Source organism: Pelophylax lessonae (assembly GCF_965119305.1).
Source record: "Pelophylax lessonae genome assembly, chromosome: 4".
NCBI classification, from domain to species: domain Eukaryota; kingdom Metazoa; phylum Chordata; class Amphibia; order Anura; family Ranidae; genus Pelophylax; species Pelophylax lessonae.
The window spans coordinates 452,784,344-452,809,001 of record NC_138771.1 but is presented as its reverse complement, the minus strand read 5'-3'; the positions used below and the strand labels follow the sequence as shown (position 1 = coordinate 452,809,001).

Here is a 24,658-nt window from a genome sequence, read left to right as displayed (position 1 = left end):
TACTAAACTTTAGTAGTGATCCTTTTCAAAACTGAAGCTGGCAGAATCAGTCAGATCTAGAGGTTAAAGTCAAGCTGATAGCCATACATTCATATATTTCACTGATCGTTCGGGAAAAACCCGATTGACTTGTGTACAGCCAGCCTATCGATAGAAACCTGCTGAATCGGCGGAATTTCGATCCGTTTATGGCCAACTAAATTTACCTTCCCTTCAATGATCCACATCTTCTGTTGGGTGCTGGTCTTTCGCAGTGTTCATTGGTCGGAGCAAGATGGCACCACTGCAGGGCATGCACATGAATGTAGTCATTCCAGCACACAAGCACTGTGCCAGTATGTAAACTGAACTGCGCTTACGTAGCCTAGTGTACATTCCAAAGAGACTGCAAGGAGCCAGTTTGCTTTCTTTTATTGCAGAAGAGACATTGCGTGTCTCTTCTGCAATAAAGAACCTGCCTGCTCGCAGTTTTTGACAGCGGACATTAGTTCTGCTTTAAGGTACCTGGGACACTGCTACTAAAAGATACGCATTTTCTACATTACCTGAAAAACTGAATCCGCCTAGTTAGAAGGGATAGGCTTCATTCACGCAGACAGACAGCCATGGACCGCAGCAAGAGACCACGTATTGACAGGTAGCTGTGAACAAATGCAGCGAAGAAGCTTGTACAAAAGCAATGACAGGCTGACAGGAGACACCGCTGTCTCAGGATCTTTGCACATTGTACTATTGAGTAAAAGGCAAGGGTGACCAGCGCTATGGAGTCTGAGGTAGAACAGTGTGTAACGAGTGTGAAGGTGTAAGCAGCCAACAACCAAACCCCAAAGGGTTAAAGATAAAGTGAAATGTGCAACAAGGGTTGAAAACGGCGCTACCTGAAAAGTGATTGATAATATAGTGCAATAATGTGCAAATGCCTTATTAAAGAGAAGTGACACCGGCAAATAATAAATAACGTGAAAAATAATAATATTTCAAAAAAGTAGAAAACCACACATGTCCTTATCGATAACCACAGCCGATATGGTCTGTTCGTGTGTGGTGAATTTTATCTGTAAAGTAATAATAATAGTGCCAACAAATGTGCAATTCTTATAGTGGGTTTATTCAGATAGTGATACAGTGTAAATCAAACAATATATAATACATAAATCCCTGGTGGTGAAGTGATGGATAAAGGTGACCAAAGTGAATACTGAAGTGCTGTATTCCTTAGAAGTGTAGGTGTTGTAGTACCCCAGGTGACCACTAAGTGAGGTATATACGACCTGTTCACATGAAGTGGTCCCAGGAGGGGTGGCTAGTGGGGTCCTCTCCTTGTCCCGCAAGGCACCAGCTGGTAATCTTGTTACAAAGTTTCTTTCTGCGCTCCAAACTTGAGAAAAAAATATACCAGACTGCAGAGAAGGGCCTCTCCTCTCTTCTCTGCAGTCTGGTATATTTTTTTCTCAAGTTTGGAGCGCAGAAAGAAACTTTGTAACAAGATTACCAGCTGGTGGCTTGCGGGACAAGGAGAGGACCCCACTAGCCACCCCTCCTGGGACCACTTCATGTGAACAGGTCGTATATACCTCACTTAGTGGTCACCTGGGGTACTACAACACCTACACTTCTAAGGAATACAGCACTTCAGTATTCACTTTGGTCACCTTTATCCATCACTTCACCACCAGGGATTTATGTATTATATATTGTTTGATTTACACTGTATCACTATCTGAATAAACCCACTATAAGAATTGCACATTTGTTGGCACTATTATTATTACTTTACAGATAAAATTCACCACACACGAACAGACCATATCGGCTGTGGTTATCGATAAGGACATGTGTGGTTTTCTACTTTTTTGAAATATTATTATTTTTCACGTTATTTATTATTTGCCGGTGTCACTTCTCTTTAATAAGGCATTTGCACATTATTGCACTATATTATCAATCACTTTTCAGGTAGCGCCGTTTTCAACCCTTGTTGCACATTTCACATTGTACTATTGCCTGTGGTTTGGAACAGATGTCAAACCCTGGACACAACCAGGCATGGGCATCTCTCCCTAACCACAGGTAAGCACTCAATGTGCAGGCACATCTGTCAACCTTTAATTGCTCTGTACAGGTTTCCAGGCCAAAGTTGCCTATAACCACCTGTGTGAATGAGGCCTTTATCAGCCAGCTTCTGACCTAAAGACAACACTATTGAAGGTTAGAGACCATCCAACCTGAACTCACCAGGAACCATTTATAACCTCTTTCATTATCTTTTTCCAACTCCCGTACGCAGTGTTCACTGAGGGTTCTTTAGAGGTCTACCAAAACAGGGTTGTACAGCACCCTGCCAGCCCCTCCCACTAGCCGCAATCTGCCTGCATTGTATAGAGATACAGAGACCCAGAGGTCGCTAGGTTTAAAATGATGTAAAGAAAACAGAAACATTTAAAAGTTCATTAGTATGTTGATGAGAAAGAGGGAGGAACCAGGGAAGACCACATAGAAGCAGTTTAAACTTCAGCTTTAAGCAATCATGTTTTTCATTGTACTGCTCTACGGCTTTTAGAAAATATACAATGCTTTGGGATTAAAATGATAAGTTCACCTTTTAACACAAAATAAATGCACATTTTTTTTGCAGGTCAAAAAAATGTGCATTTACTATTTTTTGGAGAATGGAAAGCATTGCACCAGCAATTAACAGATAGCTGATGCCATACAGGTCTCCTGCAAACTGTAGATGTAGGCTGTCTGCCTGTTGTCCACACTGCCGATCAATATCCTGGAACTTTGGGCAATCAGGCTTTGCCTAATCCATTGGATGGATTGTCTTCAGGGGCGCCCGGTCAGGATTCAAATCGGACAATGCCACGGCCGTGGCATATGTCAATCACCAAGGGGGCACAAACAAGTGTCCTAGCGGCCCGGGAATTTGCCGGCATTTTTCAGTGGGCGTAATGCTTTGTTCTGGCCCTCTCTGCTGTGCATATTCCAGGGGTGAAAATTGTCAGGCGGACTACCTCAGTTGGCAGGCGTTGGACCAGGGAGAATGGTCCCTTCATCCGGCGGCGTTTCATTAACTGTGTCGCCGAGGGGGGAAACTCCCGATGTGGATTTGTTGGCCTCTCGTCTCAACAGGAAGGTACAGAGGTTTGTAGCAAGGACTTGAGATCCTCTTGCCGACGCCACAGACGCTCTGGTGGCCCCTTGGGACCAATATCGTCTGATATATGCCTTTCCCCCTCTAAAACTTCTGCCAAAATTTCTACGAAGAATCGAGGCAAAAGGGATTCCCGTCACCCTAGTGGCCCCAGACTGGCCTCGCTGTTCTTGGTACTCAAATTAATCTGGTACGGCTGGTTCGCCAAAGTCCCTTGGAGACTCCCTCTTGGAAAAGATCTTCTGGCTCAAGGGCCGATCTTCCATCCTGCTTTACAGTCACTGGCTTTAATGGCATGGCTTTTGAAAGCCAGGTGCTGAGGGATAGAGGGGTGTCGGAATTGGCGATTCCCACGCTGTTTTAAAGCTAGAAAATCTACTTCTAGAAGATTTATCGCATCTGGAAGGGCCTCTTGGAACCTCCCGAGGAATTCTGAGGAACGAAAGGATGGCTTGTGAGCCGAAAAAAGGGGGAACCTCCTTACTCCTGGTAGCCTGTGGAAGAACAGTGCTCTTCCCCCCCCCCACCTGTAAGACCCTTAATGATTTCATCCATGGAAACTCCCAACAGGCGATCTCCTACAAAGAGGAGATCAGACAGGACCTTCTTGGAAGCCAGGTCCGCAGACCAATGTTTAAGTCAAATCTTTCACCTCAGGGTCACTGCTGTTACAGATATCCTGCAGACTAAGGGAGCCGCATCACAGATGCACTGCAACCCCTGGACCAACTGGTCTGCCAGGCCAGCGAGGTTAGGAGAAATCTGTTCCCCCCTCCAAATCCTGGCGCAAAAGCTTTGCCCATTTCTTTAAGGTATGGGAGACCAAAGTTATGGTAAACACTGGGATAAAGATAGAACCGGCCATGGTAAACAGATGCCAGACCAGAGATTCAGCTCTCTTGTCAAAAGGATCTTTAAAAGAGTCCTCTGCCGGGAGAAGGGTGGCTTTATTTAGCCTGGAAACCTGAGAGTCCACCACAGGTGGGACTGTCAGCTTTTTTTTTTTTTTTTAACAGGGACTCTTCAAAAGGATACCTTTTTGATGCAGCAGCAGCTGCGCCCTCCAGTTTTAAAGTTTCCCACACTGCTACAATCAGTGCTTCCACTAGCGCCTTTTCATGCGCAGCTGCAGTGGAAGAGTAATCATCCTCACTATCAGAGCACTCGGGGTGGGTGGACGCAGACCCAATAGGGTGACTTACGTCTGCAGCCACCAAATCAACCTCTGAATCTAAGAGGGGCACTTTACGGAATGCAGCGGAAGGCATGTGGACCATCACCAGTAAGACACCGCCTGTCTGTCACCATACGCATGTAAAGCCGAACAAAAAAAAAACAACAGGTCAGGTCAAAGCCGCTTTACTAACAATCCGATGTTAGTACAGTGATCTCCCCCGCTGAGCTATTGTATTTTGACAGCCCACCCAGAACACTCCAGTCAGCGCAGTGCAGCGAGGGGGCAATACAAGATCCAGGGACTCATGCCACTTTAGGCCCCTTTCACACGGGCGCCTCCAATAAGGGGAATCAGCTTGCTCAGTCTTGGATATTTCCGCTGATCTCTGCTGAGTAGGCGGATGACAGGTCCGTGTCTGCTCCACTATGCAAAGGGAACAAAGACACAATCACGCTCTCCCCTATGGGGCATCCCGATTGAAAAAGACCACCTGTCCGTTTTCATCCAATGCCATCTGGTCTGGAAAACAGGACCACCATCCATCTGTTTTTGGCAGACAGAAACGGATGGCGACGGGTTTCAATCCACTGACATCCACCGCTCCATAGAGGAGACTGGAGGGTCTGATCAGGTCCGCCTGAAAAACTGACACATGTACCTGGTCGAACAGCCTGTGTGGCAGCTGTGGCATGGCAGGAAGTGAAAACTGAAAATGAAAAAGAAAATGAATGTTAAAAAAAAAAAAATGGAAAACGGTTTCCGTCTTTGTGGGGGAGGGTGTGTAAATAAAACTGAAGCCATTCCAACCAGCTGCCCCACACTCCTTGTCCATTCACTGGTATGGAAAGGGCGCACGCAACACCTTCAACCTCCTCCTAGCTGTTCGGCAGTGAGAGCAGGCAGGAGAAGCCCTCAGGGTCGTCAGTGACCACTTGTCACAGCCCTGCCCACCAGAAGAGGGTGCCAGTTCCCCTGCCAGTGAAAGCAATGTTTTGGAATACCCTCAGTCAACAGAGCGAGTTGTGCATCTCGCTCAAGCAGGCCACAAAGCTGCGGCCTTAATTATCTGCAGGCACGGCATCTTAGTCCAAGCACCCGCAGGGGGCCACATCGGGGCACGACACCTGCTTCAGTCTAGCTCAGGCCTCTAATTTTAGGCATCAATGTGACCTGGCACCTGAGGTTTGTCGAACTCTGTCCTAGTATATGTATGCATGCATGCAAGGTAGGGACCTTTAACCACAAATCGACGTAGACTTACGTCGGCTACAATAAGTGGCTGCATCGGGGTGATGCCTACAGCTAGAGGCATCATCCAAGTACCATTTTTTAGAGCCGGCGGTCAGCTTTCAGGCGGTAACGACCGATGGGGCTCGGGAGCCACTCGAACGTTACCCCAGCGGGCGGGAAGGTATGCCCCCGCCCTCCTGCCACCTTCCGTGGCTCTGCCCGGGTCTCCTGTCCCACCGGGAGGTTCGAGCAACCAGTCGGTGCGTACACCGCCTGGTTGGAGTCCCGATCAAAGCCGGGTGGGGGTCTCTGATGACGTAACCCGGAGGCGGCGTCCATGACGTCACGTAACTCGGCTGCTAAAGGTGCCGAATTTAAAAAGTGACCTTATTCAAAAAAGCAGTTTTCAGCATTTTGAATGCATTGAAGTGCAGTGGAGGGGTCTAGGGTCTTTTAGACCCCCGATCCCTCCAGAAAGAGCTCCGGTCACTGCCTATTGCTGTCACAAGGGATGTTTGCATTGTATACATTACAATAAAAGTGATCAGATTTTTTTTTTTTTTAAAAACCTGTGCTAAAATTAAAAAAATAAATAGGAAAACCTGTTCAAACCACACATATGAGGTATTGCCGCGATCGCCAGAGCAAAAAAAAAAAAAAATAATAGACCTACTCCCTAAGACCCCGTTCACACTGGGGCGACGCTACTTGCCAGGGCGACCTCACAGGAGCGGCCGGCACGGACTTCATAACATTGAAGTCAATGCAGGTCGCTCCGGGTCGCCCCAAAGAAGCTCCGGACCCTTTTTCTAAGTCGGACGACTTGTGTCGCTCCTATTAGAACGGGTCCACAGCTTCTCTATGGCAGGCGACCTGGCAGGCGACCTGTCAGGCGACCAGGTCGCCTGACAGGTCGCCCCAGTGTGAACGGGGTCTAACTCTAAACTGGCAACCGTTAAAATTTCTTAAAGCATCGCCTATGGAGTTTTTTTTGACCGTAGTTTGCCATCATTCCGTGGGTGTGTGCTATAGTAAACCGTAACATGTTGGGTATCTATTTACTCGGCGTGACATTATCTTTCACAATATAAAAAAAAATAAAAAATGGGCTAACCTTAGTGTGCAGTTTTTTTTTTTAAATGCAGTGAAATGTAATTTTAAAAAAAAAAAAAAAATGGCGTTTGAAAGACCGCTGCGCAAATACCGCGTGACAAAAAATATTGCAATGACCGCCATTTTATTCTCCAGAGTCTTTGCTAAAAAGAATATATTATATAAATAAATAAATAAAATGTTTGGGGGTTCAAAGTAGTTTTCTAGCAAAAAATACAGATTTTAACCTGTAAACAACATGTGTCAAAAATGGGCTCGGTCCTTAAGAGGTTAAGCTTCAGCCATATGGGGTGTATATAACTGTACCCCCATTCAGGGCCATGTTTACCCACACAGGGATGCGCAAGTGTTCCCCCATGAAGGCAGCCTTGTTGAGATCACGGACACAGCGGGTTTATCTCAATATGACATCCATGTCTGAACGTGACAGTGCGAGTGCAAGGGGCACAAACCCGCAGATGTCATACTGGACATAACAGCTGTCCATGCAGCAGCTGTGTCCCACCTGACATGAATGAGACTGCCTGCATGGGGATGCACAGAACACCTGTTCATCCCAATGTGGGTAAACACAGCCCTGCACAGGGGTATGCTTATGCACACCCAGTGTGAACGTCGCCTTATGCATAGTACACACGAAGAGAAGTTTGGATGAAAAATACCGCTTTTAGAGCGATCGTATGATAATCCGATTGTTAGTACACCGATCACGACAGTTCATGTGAAAACATCTGAAGGGACAAGCATGAAAATGTCTCGTATGAGAACAGAACAAACAATTTTCATGTAAAATTATGGTATTTGTACAGAAAAAAAAAAAAAAAGTCATGTAAACAAGAACACGCATGCTCAAAAAAAAAAAAAAAAAAAAAAGAATACATTACATGACTTAAGAAGTTGTTTTTGGCCATACGAGAATTTTTGTACCTTTAGTAACCTATTGGTTTTAGCCCCGGTTCACACTTGTGCGTGTGCAGGGTTCGCATGTAATGTCGGAGCGCACTGCTCCGACATTACATGCGATCGGCTGTGCGGTGCGAGTTTAGCCATACAGTTTGTATGGCTAAATTCGCACCGCAGCCGCACCAAACACGCACAGGACCCTTTTTTCTAGCCGCATCAGGATCGGATCGCACAGCGGTTCACACTTGTGCGATCCGATCCTGTGCGAGCTGCACGATCGCACTGTGATATGCGATCAAACTGGGGGTGTCGTTAAGATTACATTGACACCCCCAGCGCATCCCATATGACAGTGTGAACTGCTGGGGGTGCGTGTGCGATGCGGGAACAGGCTGCGAATATATATTAGTATCTCACAAAAGTGAGTACACCCCTCACATTTTTGTAAATATTTTATTCTATCTTTTCATGTAACAACACTGAAGAAATTACACTTTGCTACAATGTAAAGTAATGAGTGTACAGCTAGTAGAACAGTGTAAATGTGCTGTCCCCTCAGAAATAACTCAACAACCCCTTTTCTAGGCTCCTTCCTCTCAGGCTTCCTGCCCATTCTGCTAACGTTGCTCCTGCTTGGTGGGTCCTCTAGTCTAGCCGACCCTGGCTGGTGGGCTGTTGCCGCCTCGGTGGGAGGGTGGGTGGTTTTCTTCCAACTTTACTGTACCTTTACTGCATTCATTGTTATGAATTGATCTTCAACTCTGTGCTCTTTGCCTAGGCTAATCCTATGTTGTCATTTGATGGTATTGTACCTTCCCTTATGACGGTCAGCCTGTCAGTTTTTAGACCATATACTGCATAAAATTGGTCTGCATGACTGTTGTTCCAGAAGGAAGCCTCTTTCAAACATGATGCAGAAGAAAGGCCACAAACAGTTAGCTGAAGACAAGCAGACTAAGGACATGGATTACTGGAAGACCAAGACAAACTTATTTGGATCAGATGGTGTCAAGGGTGTGTGGTGACAACCAGGTGAGGGGTACAAAGACAAGTGTTTCTTGTCTACAGTCAAGCATGGTGGTGGGAGTGTCATGGTCTGGGGCTGCATGAGTGCTGCCGGCACTGGGGAGCTACAGTTCATTGAGGGAACCATGAATGCCAACATGTACTGTGAATCACTAAGCAGAGCATGATCCACTCCCTTCGGTGACTGAGCCACAGGGCAGTATTCAAACATAAGAACGACCCCAAACACACCTTCAAGGTGTCCACTGCCTTGCTAAAGCAGCTGAGGGTAAAGGTGATGGACTGGCCAAGCATGTCTCCAGACCTAAACCCTATTAAGCATCTCTGGGGCAAATGGTAGGTGGAGGAGTGCCAGATCTCCAATATCCACCAGCTCCGTGATGTCGTCATGGAGGAGTGGAAGAGGACTCCAGTTGCAACCTGTGAAGCTCTGGTGAACTCCATGCCCAAGAGGGTTAAGGCAGTGCTGGAAAATAACTGTGGCCACACAAATTATTGACACTTTGGGCCCAATTTGGACATTTTCACTTAGAGGTGTACTCACTTTTGTTGCCAGCGGTTTAGACATTAATGGCTGTGTGTTGAGTTATTTTAAAGGGGACAGCAAATTTACCCTGTTATACAAGCTGTACACTCACTACTTTACATTGTAGCAAAGTGTCATTTCTTCAGTGTTCTCACATGAAAATGTTTACAAAAATGTGACGGATGTACTCACTTTTGTGAGATACTATACATGAGCTGCACGATTCTGGATAAAATGAGAATCATGATTTTTTTTTGCACAGAATATTTAGATTCTGGATAAACAGCACTGTGCAACACTTTGGGCACAAGTGTTTATAATTGAATGCTGGCTATTCTTCTCTCTCTGGTGAGTGTTTTGACACGTCCCACTGTCACAGTGGGCCTTTGATTTAAGAAAGGATCGTCAGTCCACGGCAGTTGGTTACACACAGGACTTTGTTTATCTAACAATTGGACATATTTTCATTTATGTAAGCAGTGCACCAAATTTGTTTATCATATGCTTCTCTCCTGTCCTTGAAAATATAATTTGCTGAATCAAAGAAATGCTGAATTAAGATTGTGTAGGGAATATGAATCAAGAACTTTTAACGATTAATCATGCAGCTCTAGTAAATATTTTAGAACTGCACGATTAATTGTTAAGAAAATTGCGATCTTGATTCAACCCCCTTCACAATCTTAATCCGGCATTTCCACGATGCATGTTAAACAAGTGCAGAGAACAGCTCTGCTCAGACCTGTCAAAAAAAAAAGGGAAGAAGGCAAAGTTTATCACAACATTGCTCAGCTGAGATAAAACATTGTATCATTTAGTTCTTTTAGATCAAAGGGATTAACTTTGGTCTTCAAATTAGGGCAGTTTAAAGAGGTTGTAAACCCTCTCTTGGAACACAAGTTCCTATAGGTACTGTAAATATCTCCTAATCTTGCACTGTTTAGGAGATATTTACTTTTAATGTAGCCATCGGCGCATGCATTCTGAAGGGCCACCCGTGCCGTTCCTTCAAAGCCCTGTGCAGTGAACAGCGGCTCCCGCGCGTATGCGCATTAGTGATGTAGTCACGCTGAGGATGCGAACCAGGAAGCAGGACGGCTGAACACGTCGGCTGTCCTGTCGCTGAGCGGGTGGCACTGCGGGGGCTTCGTTCTAAGGTAAGTATTTCATAATGAGCTAGTATACGATGCATACTAGCTCATTATGCCTTTGTCTTACAGGGTTTTTTTTTTCCCCCTTCTTAATTTTTTGGGGGAGGGTTTACTTCCTCTTTAACCACCTAAAGCAGGGGTCCTCAAACTACGGCACCTGAGGTCCTGAGCCCTGCCCGCCGGCCGGTGTTCTAACAGATTGCTATAACCTGTCAGAATGCTATACTCCCGTCGCTTCCGGGGGCGGTACGTCATGAAACAGCTGTGAGACTCACCAGTGCGCATGCGCAGACAGGTCGGCTTGCCGCTGTTACAGTCATCGACTCTGACAAGGTATAGCAGTCCATACAGGGGGCGGGACGGGGAGGAACATTTTGCGCAGTGACAGGGTATAGCAATCTGTCAGAACACAGGCGGGAAGGAAGTTCGGCCGTCACATTAATACAGGCATTCTAGCCATTAAAAGCCGAAGTGGCTCCTCATATATATATATATATATATATATATATATATATATATATATATATATATATATATATATATATATATATATATATATATATATATATATATATATATATATATATATATATATAAATAATTTATTTAAAATACTAAGTATATGTTTTCTTCCCGCCTCATTCAACCCTCCCGCCCCCGCTAAGTGAGCTCTGCAAAATGTTCCTCCCCGTCCCCTGTATGGAATGCTATACCTTGTCAGAGTCGATGACTGTAACAGCGGCAATCCGTCCTGTCTGCGCATGTGCACTGGCGAGTCTCACAGTTGTTTCATGATGTACCGCCACCGGAAGTGACGGGGGTATAGCATTCTGACAGGGTATAGCTGTGGTCGCTCTGGCATTGAAAAGGGGGGGGGGGGGGGGGGGACACACGCTGTGGTCGCTCTGGCATTGAAAGGGGGGGGGGGGGGACACGCTGTGGTCGCTCTGGCATTGAAAAGGGGGGGGGGGGACACGCTGTGGTCGCTCTGGCATTGACAGGGGGGGGACACACTGTGGTCGCGCCGGCATTGAAAAGGGGGGACACGCTGTGGTCACTCCGGCATTGAAAGGGGGGGACATGCTGTGGTCACTCTGGCATTGAAAGGGGGACACGCTATGGTCATATATCAATAAAACAAATATTGTATTGTTTTTCCTGTTTTTTTGTGCACTACAAATAAAATATGCGCATTGGAATTCGTTCATATTTTTTTTTCAAACTATAGTCCGGTCCCCAACAGTGTCTGAGGGACTGTGAACTGGCCCCTTGTTTAAAAAGTTTGAGGACCCCTGACCTAAAGTATAAGCCTTTTTTCTGACACTTGCTTACAAGTTACAATCAGTATTTTTTGCTAAAAAGATTACTTAGAACCTCCAAACACTACATATATTTTTTTAGCAAAGACCCTAGAGCAGGGGTCTTCAAACTATGGCCCTCCAGTTGTTTAGAAACTACAATTCCCATCATGCCAAGTCATGTCTGTGAATGTCAGAGTTTTACAATGCCTCATGGGATGTGTAGTCCTGCAACAGCTGGAGGGCCGTAGTTTGAGGATCCCTGCCCTAGAGAATAAAATGGCGGTCGTTGCAATATTTTTTGTCACACTGTATTTGTAAAGCAGTCTTTCAAAAGTAAATTACTGGGAAAAAATACACTACAAGGAACAAAAAAAAAAAAAAAAAAAAAAAACAGAAGTTAGCCCAATTTTTTTGTATACAGGCATACCCCACTTTTAAGTACACAATGGGACCAGAGCATGTATGTAAAATGAAAATGTACTTAAAACGAAGCAATACCTTTTTTCATTTCTCAATGCATGTAAATACACTAGCTCCATAGGAAATCTTGGTCAGCTTGACATGGCACTGCTCCCAAACCATAAGTGACAAGGACACCAAGCTTGGGGAGCATGTTAAAGGGATTCAGGACTATGACATGGTAGATTACCTAGGCAAGCTGGCCGGCCACAAATAGGATATGTTGTAGTCCTGGGTCCCCTCTCGGTGCTCTCTAATGGGCCATACACGTTATAAGATTTTCTGAAGACTTTTTCCTTTAGACTTACCAAAACCATATAATATGAGGTCAAACCTAAACACTTTCAATTTGTATGCAATCTGGCAGGCCCTTGCACTACATAGAAAACATAAATCTGAAGGAAATCTAACCACAAAATTTGGATAGTGTGTCGGCCACAGAAAAAAAAAAAAAAAAAATTTCAATTAACATACCCCCTGGACAGTCAGGGCTAGTACATTCCACAATGGATAGCCTCTGATCTGTCCCGGTTCGCACTTACCTGCAAGAAGAAATACTTACTTTTAACATTTCTTCTCCAGCGCTGCCATCTCAGGTGTGGGCAGCTTGAAGCCAGCGCGATCCTCTTCTGCGTCCTCTTCTGTCCCACGATGCACTGCGCCGGCCCCGCCGTCACTTCCAGGTCTGCAGCGTCATCCCTGCACAGCTTCTGGGCATGCCCAGAAGCTGTTTAGCAAGGTATGACGCGCCTGCACCGGAACTGACGTCGGGGCCGGTGCAGGCGCATTGATTCCTGGGAGCGATGACGTTCAGCTCCCAGGAATCATTGCAAAGCGGAAGTGACGGCGCGGGCCGAGCGGCCGAGGGAGGAAGTGGAAGAAAGGTGAGTATATTTTTCTGCAATTACAAGGTAAGTAAAAAAAAAAAAAAAAAAAAAAAAAAAAAAAAAAATCGTAACTACCCATTTCTTTTTCAGGTAAGCTATAGCAAGCGGATGGCCCAAAATCGACTATGTCGATTTTGTGGCCGGAACTCCGCTTTAAGTTTAGTATCCCTGTCACTTATGGTTTGGGAGCAGTGCCATGTCAAGCTGACCAAGATTTCCCACAGACGCCAATGTTAAAAACCAGGAGTAGTGCCATGCCAAGCTGACCAGGCTGTGTCCGTACTCGCGAGTGTATGTAAAGTGAGTGTACTTAAAACGGGGTATGCCTGTAATGTGATACATGATGTCACGCCGAGAATAGTGATCTTTCTAAGCAAACAAATCCTGACAGCCCATTCACACTGCCGCGACAGGATTTTGTGGGGCGTCCTGTGAAGTCGCGGTACACATATAAATGAAGTCAATGCAAGTCGCCTCCAGGTCACCCCAAAGTAGTACAGGACCCTTTTTCTAAGTCGGAGCGACTTGTGTCGCTCCTATTAGAACGGGTCCTGTACGATTCAATGGCGAGCGACCGACCGACCGCGACTTGTCAGGCGACCAAGTCGCCTGACAAGTTGCGCTAGTGTGAATGGACCTTGATTCTCACTTCATCCAGAATTGTGCGGCTCTAAAAAAATATATTTGATATTTTTTTTTTTTTTTAAACAATGGAAATTAAAGTGGAGTTCCACCCTAAATTTATACTTACCGCCATCTTCTCGCTCCGGGTCACCTGAAAAACAAATGGATAATCGCATTTTTTTTTTTTTAACTTACCTCGTAGAGAAGAAAATATACTTACCTTCCTTCTTCCTCCCCTCGGCGGCCACGGCCCGTCGTCACTTCCTGGCTTTGCAATGATTCCTGGGAGCTGAACGTCACATCGCTCCCAGGAATCATTGCGCCTGCACCGGCCCCGACGTCCGTTCCGGGGCGCACGCGTCATTCCCTTCTAAACAGCTTCTGGGCATGCCGGGCAGTGCATCATGGGACCGAAGACGACGGAAGAGGATCGCGCTGGCTTCAAGCTGCCCACACCTGAGATGGCAGCGCTGGACAAAACATTTTCAAGGTAAGTATTTCTTCTAAAAGGTAAGTGCAACCCGGGAAAGATCAGAGGCTATCCATTGTGGAATGTACTAGCCCTGACTGTCCCGGGGGTATGTTTATTAAAAAGCTATTCCCAGGGTGGAACTCCGCTTTAATTTGTCTGATATTCTCATAGTGTGTACAAGGCACGAGACCGTAAACTCCTGTTGGTCAGCTATTGGATGTACAGCAAGAAAGGATTGCATATTCAAAAGCTGCCCCTAATAATGAATGTGCCTGGTAGTGAAAGGGATAAAGGAAATAGCCTTTCATAGCATTTCAGTGCTATACAAATAGAGTATTGTGACCAAGGACAGCATTGGAATGTCTAGAAGGAAATCATGACAACACAAACCTAATAAAATCACCAGAAGCATGGAATGAGAAGGAGGACAGTGCAGACCAACCACTAGAAGCTGAGGACGTTGCTAAACTTCAGAGACATGCACAATATTCCCAATGTACACAGGCTGCCCAGACACCAGTAACCTGCCTACTGAGCTCCCAGCTGTAAACATGGCATAGTGTGCCCTCCACTTCCTCCTCACCTCGCCACTCTCTATCTGCAGCTCTCTGGCAGCCTTGCTGTATCCATTCTTCAGGAGATGCTGGTGAATGAGAGCCAACAGGGCGCTCTTAGGCTTTACCATCGTGCAAAGCACTGCAGACGATCCACACACACTGTCATATACACACACCGCCTCCTCCTCCGTACGGCACCATGTGCTTCCTGTTACACGACTTCCGGGAAATGAACCACCACTGTGTCGGTGTAGCACGAAATTCAGCATGAGCGCATGCGTCAGTTTCCGATTTCAAAGGGCATGTGCGCATAGGTCCGCTTCAGGCTCTAGTCTACAGGGCTTGGGTTAGAGCTTTAGGAGAGCATTTAAAAAGTTACTAAACCCAGACTCCTGCATTTAATATATTTGGTCGCCCACAGTACACAGAACAGGGAAATGCAATCATTTTAGTAAATATAACCTGCTAAATACCTTTTCTCATCAGCTGTATATAGCAGTCTTGTGACTTCTATCAGTGTCTTGTAGGATGAGTTTTCATTCTCCCCTGGTTGTCCTATGAGCCTGCAGGACCCTCTGTACAGTGCTGATTGGCTCTGTGCTGATCGCATGCAGATTGGCTCTGTGCTGATCGCATGCACCCTCCTAAGAAGAAAAAAAAAACTCTAGCGATACACACCAAACTACACATATGCAGATTGCCACCCAAGGCTCTGTCTTATCAGCAGATGGATTGGGGACAGTAAAAAAGGGGAGGATCAGAGAAGACAGGATCAAACAGCCTTTTTATACAATGCGTAGGATTAACCCCTTAGGCCCCTTTCACACAGACGAACCGTTCATTTTTTTGGCGGATCTGAACGGATGCCCCATGCATCTCTATGGGGCATCGGATGTTAGCGGAGAGAGACATGGCCGCTGACATCCGATCTGTCAAATCTGGACGGATGGAAACCCTATTTCCATCCGTCCAGCGGATCGGATGAGAACGGACAGGCAGTCCATTCTCATCCAATTCCCCCATAGAGAGCAGCGGGGACCTGACAGCTCTGTCTCTGCACACAGAAAAACGGAGTCTGCCTGACGGACTCCCCTGTGTGAAAGGGGCTTTAGGTTTTACAGTGAGTATAACAAGCATGCTTTACTGCATATACACACTGATTTCACTGTTGTGGGTTTGGTAACACTTCCCGTCCCCTCTCCCCACAAAAATTAAAAGTCAGCAGCTACACATACTGTAGCTGCTGACTTTTAATATTAGGACATTTACCTGTCCTGGAGTCCAGCGATGTCCGCACCGCAGCCGATGTTTCAATCTGTTGTCAGGTGGTGCCGCCGCCATTGCCGGTAAGGGAACCCGGCAGTGAAGCCTTGTGGCTTCACAGGCAGGTCCCTACTGCGCATGCGCGAAGCGCGCTGCACATTCGGATTGGCGGGGGAAGGAGGAGGGGGCCAAACTTCCGAGTAACAGCACGACATCGCCATTTCCCGGAAGTGGGGAAGGATACCTGTCAAAAACAGGTACCCGTTCCCCCCTACCCCCTGAAAGGTGCCAAATGTGGCACCGGAGGGGGGGAGGAAGCAAATGAGCGGAAGTCCACTTTTGAGTGGAACTCCGCTTTAAACGCCACACATGCTGTGCAACAACAGAGGCACGGCAGTACAGGATTTCACGGGGGGGAGGGGAGGGGGACTCATAATCCCCAGCGTGGTCACAGCCGAGCGAGCGTCTCAGACATCAGTCTTCCTTGTTAAAGTGGTAGTAAACTTTCTGTTTTTATTTTCACTTATTGGTAAAATGAATATCTTCCAAACGTTCACCGTTTAGGAGAAAATCGAGCTTGCAGCAGCTGGTGACGTCACCGGTGCAATGTGCTGTGATGGAATCGCATACTGTTGTTGTCCCTTCAGAGTTGTACACTGCGGCTGAGACTTGTATGAGCGGGTCTGACGTCACCATAGCTCAGCCAGTCGAACCCGGAAGGAAGGCAGAATGAAGCTGGAAGCCTCTGCAGTGCTGAAAGCGTGCCGCTGGAGAGCTTTATTTTAACCACTTTACCACCGGAGGATTTTGCTGTCTTCCGTCCAGGCCACTTTGTGCGACTTCAACTGACAATTGCGCGGTCGTGCGACGCCGTACCCAAACGAAATTTACGTCCTTTTTTTCCCACAAACAGAGCTTTCTTTTGGTGGTATTTGATCACCTGTGCGATTTTTACTTTTTGCGCTATAAACAAAAAAAGAGCGTTTATTTTGAAAAAATAACAATATTTTTAACATTTTTTTATATGAAATTCCCCCCAAAAAAGATGTAAAAACCAATTTTTTTAAAAATTTTTGGCCAATTTGTTTTATGCTACATATGTTTGGTAAAAAAAATCGCAATAAGCGTATTTTGATTGGTTTGCGCAAAAGTTATTGCGTTTACTAACAAAGGGAAAGATTTCTGTCATTTTTGGTGTTTTTTTTTTAACGCGTAATGGCGGCGATCTGCGATTTTTTTTTGCGGGACTGCGACATTGCGGCGGACAGACCGGACCCCTGACTGACATTTTTGACACTTTTGGGGGTACCAGTGACATTACTGCAGTAATCAGTGCTATAAATATGCACTGTTACTGTAAAAATGACACTGGCAGGGAAGGGGTTAATTTTATTGGAGAGGGAGGGGTTAATGTATGCCTGGTGCTTACTGACGTGTAGGGGGGGAGGTGACTGTGTGAGTCATGGACAGATCGGATGTCCAGCTATGCTGAACAGTCCGATCTGTCACTCCCTGTCACTATGGAGATCCGCCCGCTGTGTTTACACACAGCGGGCGAATCTCCAGACTCGATCCCCGACGATCGGGTAAGAGCAGCGGCGATCGCCGCTGCTCCTCCCCTGGCCCGACTCCCGCTGTGAATGAAAACAGCGGGAGCGAGCCTCCGGCGGCGCGCAAGCGCCGCCCAGAAGGGGGAGTGTCCAGTCACGTTAATACTACGGGGCTGGACGATAACGAACCACTCTGCCGCAGTAGTATTACTGTGAGCGGTTGCAGAGTGGTTAAGGCCTTGCAGGGGGAAATTTTTTTTTCTTCATAGTGTTTAGCAGCTCCGATATATGGGGGAGGAGGGGGTGGGTACACAGGATTTCATGACCGTTGTGTTTGAGCGCTAGGGATCGACGGATATCCTTTTTTCATTGCCGATACCGATAATTTGGTCATTGCGTATCGATATGGGCCGATATTTTCGTACATTTAACTTTTTTTATTTTTATTTGACAGGTACTCTTGTGGAGGGATCTAAAAGACCCCGAACCCCTCCTCTGCATTTAAAAGCATTTAATACGCCAGGTTTGGCTGTTTTGAATGCTGTCATTTTTTTTAATCTGGCGCCAGTACTCGGAAGTGATTTCATGACATTACTTCCGGGTGTTTGCATGGAGACCCGGGGCGAGCCGCGGAAGGCGGCGGGAGGGGGGATGTGCCCTCATGTCCCCTTCCGCTCCTTGTAATGACAACCGAGTGGCTTCTCAGCCGCATTGGTTGTCATTACAAGACAGCCGACCGTCAGCTATGGACGCCGGTACTGGTGTGATGCCTCTATCTGCAGGCATCACTCAGGTACAAGCACTTTCCGAAATATCGGTAATATTGGCCACCTTGGTGGCGGATTCTAATATATCGGGGAAAGTGCATATCAGCCCTCGATATATCGGCTTTGCCGATCATCAGTCGATCTCTAATGAGCGCAGACTTAAAGCCCAACTCGGGGCAAACTTTTTTCCCCATGCAGTGGGGCTGTGCCTGCACTGCATAGGTCAACTGCTTGGTTTTTCAATGGGTGAGCATTACGTTCATACTCACCTGATCTTCAGAAAAACTAGGCTTCCCCACGGTCCAGCCGTGGACTGTTCCTGTCTACAGAGCCTGCACTGGGTTTGACCAGTCCATTTGGGATCAGGAATAGTCCATTGTAGAGATGGGCTCAGGCCTGTTCGGGATCCTATGTCCAACTCACCTGCCCAATTTCCCCAGGAAGCAGACACTGCACACTGCTAATCACAGGCAGTGAGACATTTCCTAGTCCGCAGTTGCACAGACCGGGAAATGTCTCACTGCCTGTGATTAGCGGTGTGCAGTGTCGACTTCCTGGCGGGATCGGGCAGGTGGGTTGGGACTAGGACCCCGAACACACCTGAGCCCATCTCTAGTCCATTTTCAAGACTGCCGGAGTGCGGGGGTGCCAGACTGGTCCTGTGCAGGGAGGATCAGCAGGTCAGGTAAGTATACTGTATCTTCACTGTCCTCTCTACTAAAACAAAATGAGCCGCTAACCTGCGCAGTGCGAGCATCAGTGTTAATTTGACGTCAATTTTTCATTTAGTTTTAGTCATAGTATTTTGACTGAAATGCCATTTTAGTTTTCTTTGTATTTTAGTCATCTGAATTGTTCTAGTTTTAGTCGTATTTTAGTCATCTGTTTTGTTTTAGCCTTAAGCCCCGTACACTCGTACCAAATGTCGGCCGAACCATCGGCCGTCTTTTGTCCGGTGCTGTCCTGTTGGTTGAAAAGTGTTAAAGACTGCACATGAATTTTGTCAGCCAACAACAGCCGACTGCAGAAGTGATGTCATGTGATGGTTAACTTTCCATGTGTTTTTTCTTCTCTGAGCATGCCCAGTCTTGCTCATCTGCTGTTCGCCAGTCAGTACAGAATTCGGCCGACAAACAATCGGCCGTTCTGGTGTTGGCCAACAAAAATTTTAATGCCTGCACACCCGATTCTGTTCGGCCGAAAAGTCGCAGTCAGTTGTCGGAAGCATCATACTAACAAGCCGACAATCGGCCGATCGGTCGGTGGCCGAATATTTACGGCCGACAATCGCTACGTGTGTACAGGCCTTTAGTCTAAAGGCCCGTACACACGTACCGATCGTCGGCATACAAACGTCGGTGGACGAAGGATCTGCCGATTGTACGCGTGTTAGTATGGTGCCTCCGACAGATGTCTGCGCACAATCCGCGGACAAAAGTCTTTCGTGCAAACATGAAAATATTTGTATGCCGACACCAGAACGGACGATTGTTCGCCTGTCAGTACACAATTCGGCCGACAGACCGCAGATTTGCAAGACTGGGCATGCTCAGAAAATAGAAAACACAGGGAAAGTTAACCATTACATGACATCACTTCTGCAGTCGGCGGACAAAATTCTTGTGCTGTCCTTGTGCTGTCTTTGCACTTTTCAGCAGACACCGACATCCCGGGGAGAAAAGAGGAACATTTGTAAGCCGACCATCGGTACGTGTGTACGGGGCTTTATTTTAGTCATCTGAATTGTTTTAGTTTTAGTCATATTTTAGTCATCTGAATAGTTTTAGTCTTAGTCGTATTTTAGTTATCTGAATTGTTTTATTTTTAGTCGTATTTTAGTCATCTAAATTGGTTTAGTTTTAGTCGTATTTTAGTCGAATCTCAAATCTCCAGTACATTTTAGTCCACTAAAATCTCCAGTACCATAAACAAACGAAAAGTTTGCTTTTTGACAAACCTAAGTGAAACTTTCAAATATACAGTATTTAAAAAAAACTCTTTTGGCTGGAGTGGAATTGCACATATTACATGAGTCTAAAAACCTTTTAGGCCCCTTTCACACTATTGCAACGCAATTTTGCCGCGATTTCGCGGCACGATTTTTGCCGCGATTTTGAAAGCATGGGCAAGGCTATATGCCTCAAAATGCATTAAAATCGTGGCAAAGTAGTGCAGGAACTACTTTGAAGTCGGTGCGACTTCAAAACGCACTGATATGAATGGGGCTCATTGAAAATAATGGAAAACGACTTGTCATGCGATTTTGCGGTCCAAAATCGCGGGACAAGTCGCACTAGTGTGAATGGGGCCTTAACAACTGTCTGTTAATAATAAAAACAAGTATCAGGTAACTTCTTTATAAATAAAACCAAGTTCTGTAAACAAACAGGAATATTTCTTTTTCACCACTGTGACTTAACCCACAACAGTAAAATCAGTATGTATATGCAGTAAGGCATGCATGTTATACTCACCGTGGAACCTAAGGGGTTAATCCCATACATTGTGTAAAAAAGCTGTTTGATCCTGTCTTCTCTGATCATCCCCCTTCTTCCACAGTCCCCAATCCATCTCCTGGTAGCCTTGGGTGCACTCTGCACATGCTCAGTTTGGTGTGAATTGCTAAAGAGTTTTTTTTGGGGAGGGTGCATGTGATCAGCACAGGGCCAATCAAGACTGACCAGACAGAGGGTCAGAAAACATACAATTGGTTGAGCAAAATTGGCGTTTAGGGGTTGGAGTGGATAGCTCTATGAAAAGACCCTCCTGTTTCTCCTGGGTGTGTTACCAACATAACCCAAAAAGCATATCAGAAAAAGTGTTCTGCATAGAGTGCAGAAAAAAGTATCCCAAATAATCTAAATGACACTCCTCATGTATCACATACTCGCAGGAACTCCCTTCACACTAAAATTGCACCAAGCCCGATCAGCTGAGAAGACAGATATAAAAGGGATCAGACCCCGGGCTTACAACGTCCAGGCGAAGCTACGCTACTCTAGCGAAACGCGTTGACGTCATCAGCCCGACGGTGCACCTGTCACTACTCCACAGTGGATGGCGGACCTTACAGAGAACGAACACCACGAGCAGCGCTCCCACAGATGGGACAGGACGAACTTCACACAGCCGGAAACAAGCCAGAAAAGCATTGGCACAGTAAGGTACTTTCAAAGGGGTGAAGAAACAGCTTAACAGCTGTCAGAGCCATAGACACTCAGATCGGCAGTCTTTTATAGACCGCTCTGCATAAGTGTTGCACTTACACTCAGCATCCACGTCACCGATCCCATCTACTTGCATCCCTATGCTCTGCACAAGTCCCCACAGACCAACAGATGCTTCACAGGCTAGTCTGCACACCGACCTCCCCAGCTAGTCGGCAACAATGATATACTGTATTGTTTCATACAGCAGGAGGGACACTTAACAAGCATCACGTTATCAAGGAACTTATGAGGGGTGAAGAAACAGCACACCAGCTGTCAGAGTCATAGGAATACTGAGATCGGTAGCTCTTAAACACACTGTCATTTTTTTGTGTTGTTTATATATTTAGCATTACTTAACGGAATCTAGCAATTCTACCTATAACTCCGCCCAAGTCCCCACACACTACTAAATGCTTTTTAACCGCTTGCCGACTGCTGCACGATGATTTACGTCAGCCTACGTCGCTAGCCTGTGAGGGTCTAGGGAGGGAGCGAGCTCGCGCCGCCAGAGGCGCGCTCCCGCGTGGTCACAGACCCCCCCACGCGTTTGACCGGCGGACCCGATGTCCGCCGGTCACTCGCGATCGTCCGTTAGAGCGGGAGAAAGGCAGGCGGCTAATGTAAACAAGCCGCCTGTCATTCTCCCCTGTGTATGAATAGTGATCATACGGTTCTACTATGTAGGACCGTTGATCACTGTTCATACACCTCAAGCCACAGCCAATCACAGTTAGAATCACGCCCCTAGGGACACACATAACCCCTCCCTCTCAAAAAAAAGTTAACCCCTTCCCTGCCAGTGTCATTTTTACAGTAACAGTGCATATGTATAGCACTGATTACTGCAGTAATGTCACTGGTACCACCAAAAGTATCAAAAATGTCAGTCAAGGGTCCGATCTGTCCGCCGCAATGTCGCAGTTCCGCAAAAAAAATCGCAGATCGCGGCCATTACGCGTTAAAAAAAAACAACAAAAATTACAAAAATCTTTCTCTTAGTTAAGAAACGCAATAACTTTTGCGCAAACCAATCAAAATACGCTTTTTGCGATTTTTTTTTTACCAAACATATGTAGCAGAAAACAAATTGGCCTAAAATGTTAAAAAATTTTGATTTTTACATTTTTTTTGGGGGGGAATTTCATATAAATAATGTGAAAAATATTGTTATTTTTGCAAAATTTACGCTCTTTTTTTGTTTATAGCGCAAAAAGTAAAAATCGCACAGGTGATCAAATAACACCAAAAGAAAGCTCTGTTTGTGGGAAAAAAATGACGTCAAATTCGTTCTGGTACATCGTCGCATGACCACGCAATTTTCCGTTAAAGTCACGTAGTGCCGAATCGCAAAATAGGCCCTGGTCAGGAAGGGGATAAAATCTTACAGGGCTTAAGTGGTTAAGCGACCTTCATAACAGTCTCCCCAGCATATCAGCTACAGCTGTGCATTCCTGTATCCCAGTCCACCCGCACCTCTATCCAGCCACAATCCTCTACATCTGCAGCCATTCATTTGAATTGGCATATACGCCATCTCCATTCCTGACCAATTAACCCAATCATCTACAACTGATGTCCATCCATGTGATTGACTTTACATTATTCAGTAACATTGGAAGTGTCTGAGCTTCCACAGGAGAACATCAAGGGGACATTATCAATTACTCATTTGAGAGAATTGCTCAACTATAGTATTTTCCATGTGAATATTTTCATGAATTCTCCACTTGATATCAAGGATTTTTTTGCACAGGCCGGTTTTTGTTATTTTCATTTCATGTTTGTTTGTCTTGTTTCTTGTTTACATCACTGGTTACCTATCACATGTAACTTCACGGTAGTGAAATTTCACTAGATATATCAATAAATTTTCATCTATGATTATATGTTTAAATTGTTCCCTGTCTCATATTTACCAACTCAGAAAACATACAGCCTGGGGGGGGGTGTTTTTTCCACATGGAGCTGTGAGGAAGCAACCTGTGAGAGCTCCGCTGCTGGTACTTTAATTTGCTCCATTTGCGACCCTAGCCTCTGCTCTAACATCAGGATGGGTAAACGTACAGGCAGGTCCCTTACAAGCCAAAAACTCCTCTTCTAGCTCTATTAGGCGGTTCCTTGCCTCTGAACTGGACAGGCCCACAGAGGAAGGAGAGACAGACCGCTCTCCGCATGGCGCTGGCTCCGCCCTTCGACACAGGCCTGTGTCTCACCCTAGCTCTCCAGCCTCGTCCATCTGCTCTGACAGGGATGGAGCCATGCCACGCCGATCAGAAGTAGCTGCTCTGGTAAGTGGACTGCTGACTAAAACTGAGCTAGCATCTATGCTACACAGTTTAGAAAGGGCTATAAAGAAGGAGGTTTCTGCTGTCAGGTCCGACTTATCACAAGTGTTGATCCGGGTGGAGGAATCTGAACAGTAGTTGGATTTACACGCGGAAACTATAAAACACCTACATGTCTGCACTAGAAGTCAAACCATTGCCCACAGAATGGCCCTATACAAGCTGAAGGACCAAGAAAATCGCAATCTGCGAAATAACATTCACATTCGGGTTCTTCCAGAGGCAACTATGGATGAGGATCTCCCTCCTACCATTAGAGTTATCTGTAATGGCCTACTCGGCAACCCAGCAGACCATCAGCTGAAATTGAGTGCATCGAGCCCTGCGCCCACGTAATCTCTCCGCTGAGGCTCCGAGAGACGTCATCTGTAGGGTGCACTGTTTTGAGGAGAAAGAGCTGATCATGAAGAAGGCCAGGGAGTTGACCACTTTAGATTTTGCACGCATTTGTGCATTATCCACACTGACTTTTTTCCCTGATCTTGCAAAGAAGACAATGGACAGTCGCAGGGCCCTAAGGCCTCTTACTCAGAAGCCCCGTTCTAATGCTGTCAGTTATCGATGGGGTTTCCCATCCTGCCTCATAGCAAACTGAGATGTAAACTTGCTACACTGCGTTTTCCTGATCCTCTTCACATTTTAGCTGAATAAATCAAATGGGGAAACCAGCGCCTAGGAAGCTTATGTGTAAAAACAATTAATCACCAGAAATGCAGCCTCTGAACCATAGCAAAAGCTATGTGGCAAGTAAGGAAAATAAATTAGGCCTAATATCTGTGAAAAAATTGTATGACGAGAAAAAAATGTTTTTTTTTTTTATATAAATGGTGGTGGTGAATAAATATGGGATGGTAGTGAAATTAATGTAAAACAAAAAATGCTAAAGCAAATGTATGCAAATTATAAGTGCTAGTGCTTAAGTGCAAACATATATGCTAATA

At 45.9% G+C, this 24,658-nt stretch overlaps 1 protein-coding gene across 1 annotated transcript in view; it reads right to left on the bottom strand.

The window, feature by feature from the left end:
• LOC309552697 (uncharacterized protein) overlaps nt 1-14,708 on the bottom strand; it is a gene marked incomplete at both ends in the record, with an annotated part of 70,203 nt that extends 55,495 nt beyond the window's left edge. Inside the window, one exon of the mRNA XM_082253623.1 lies at nt 14,607-14,708. Within this exon, the coding sequence (XP_082109749.1) occupies nt 14,607-14,708 (102 nt within the window). The remainder of the gene's footprint in view (nt 1-14,606) is intronic.
• Nucleotides 14,709-24,658: the final 9,950 nt, after the last annotated feature.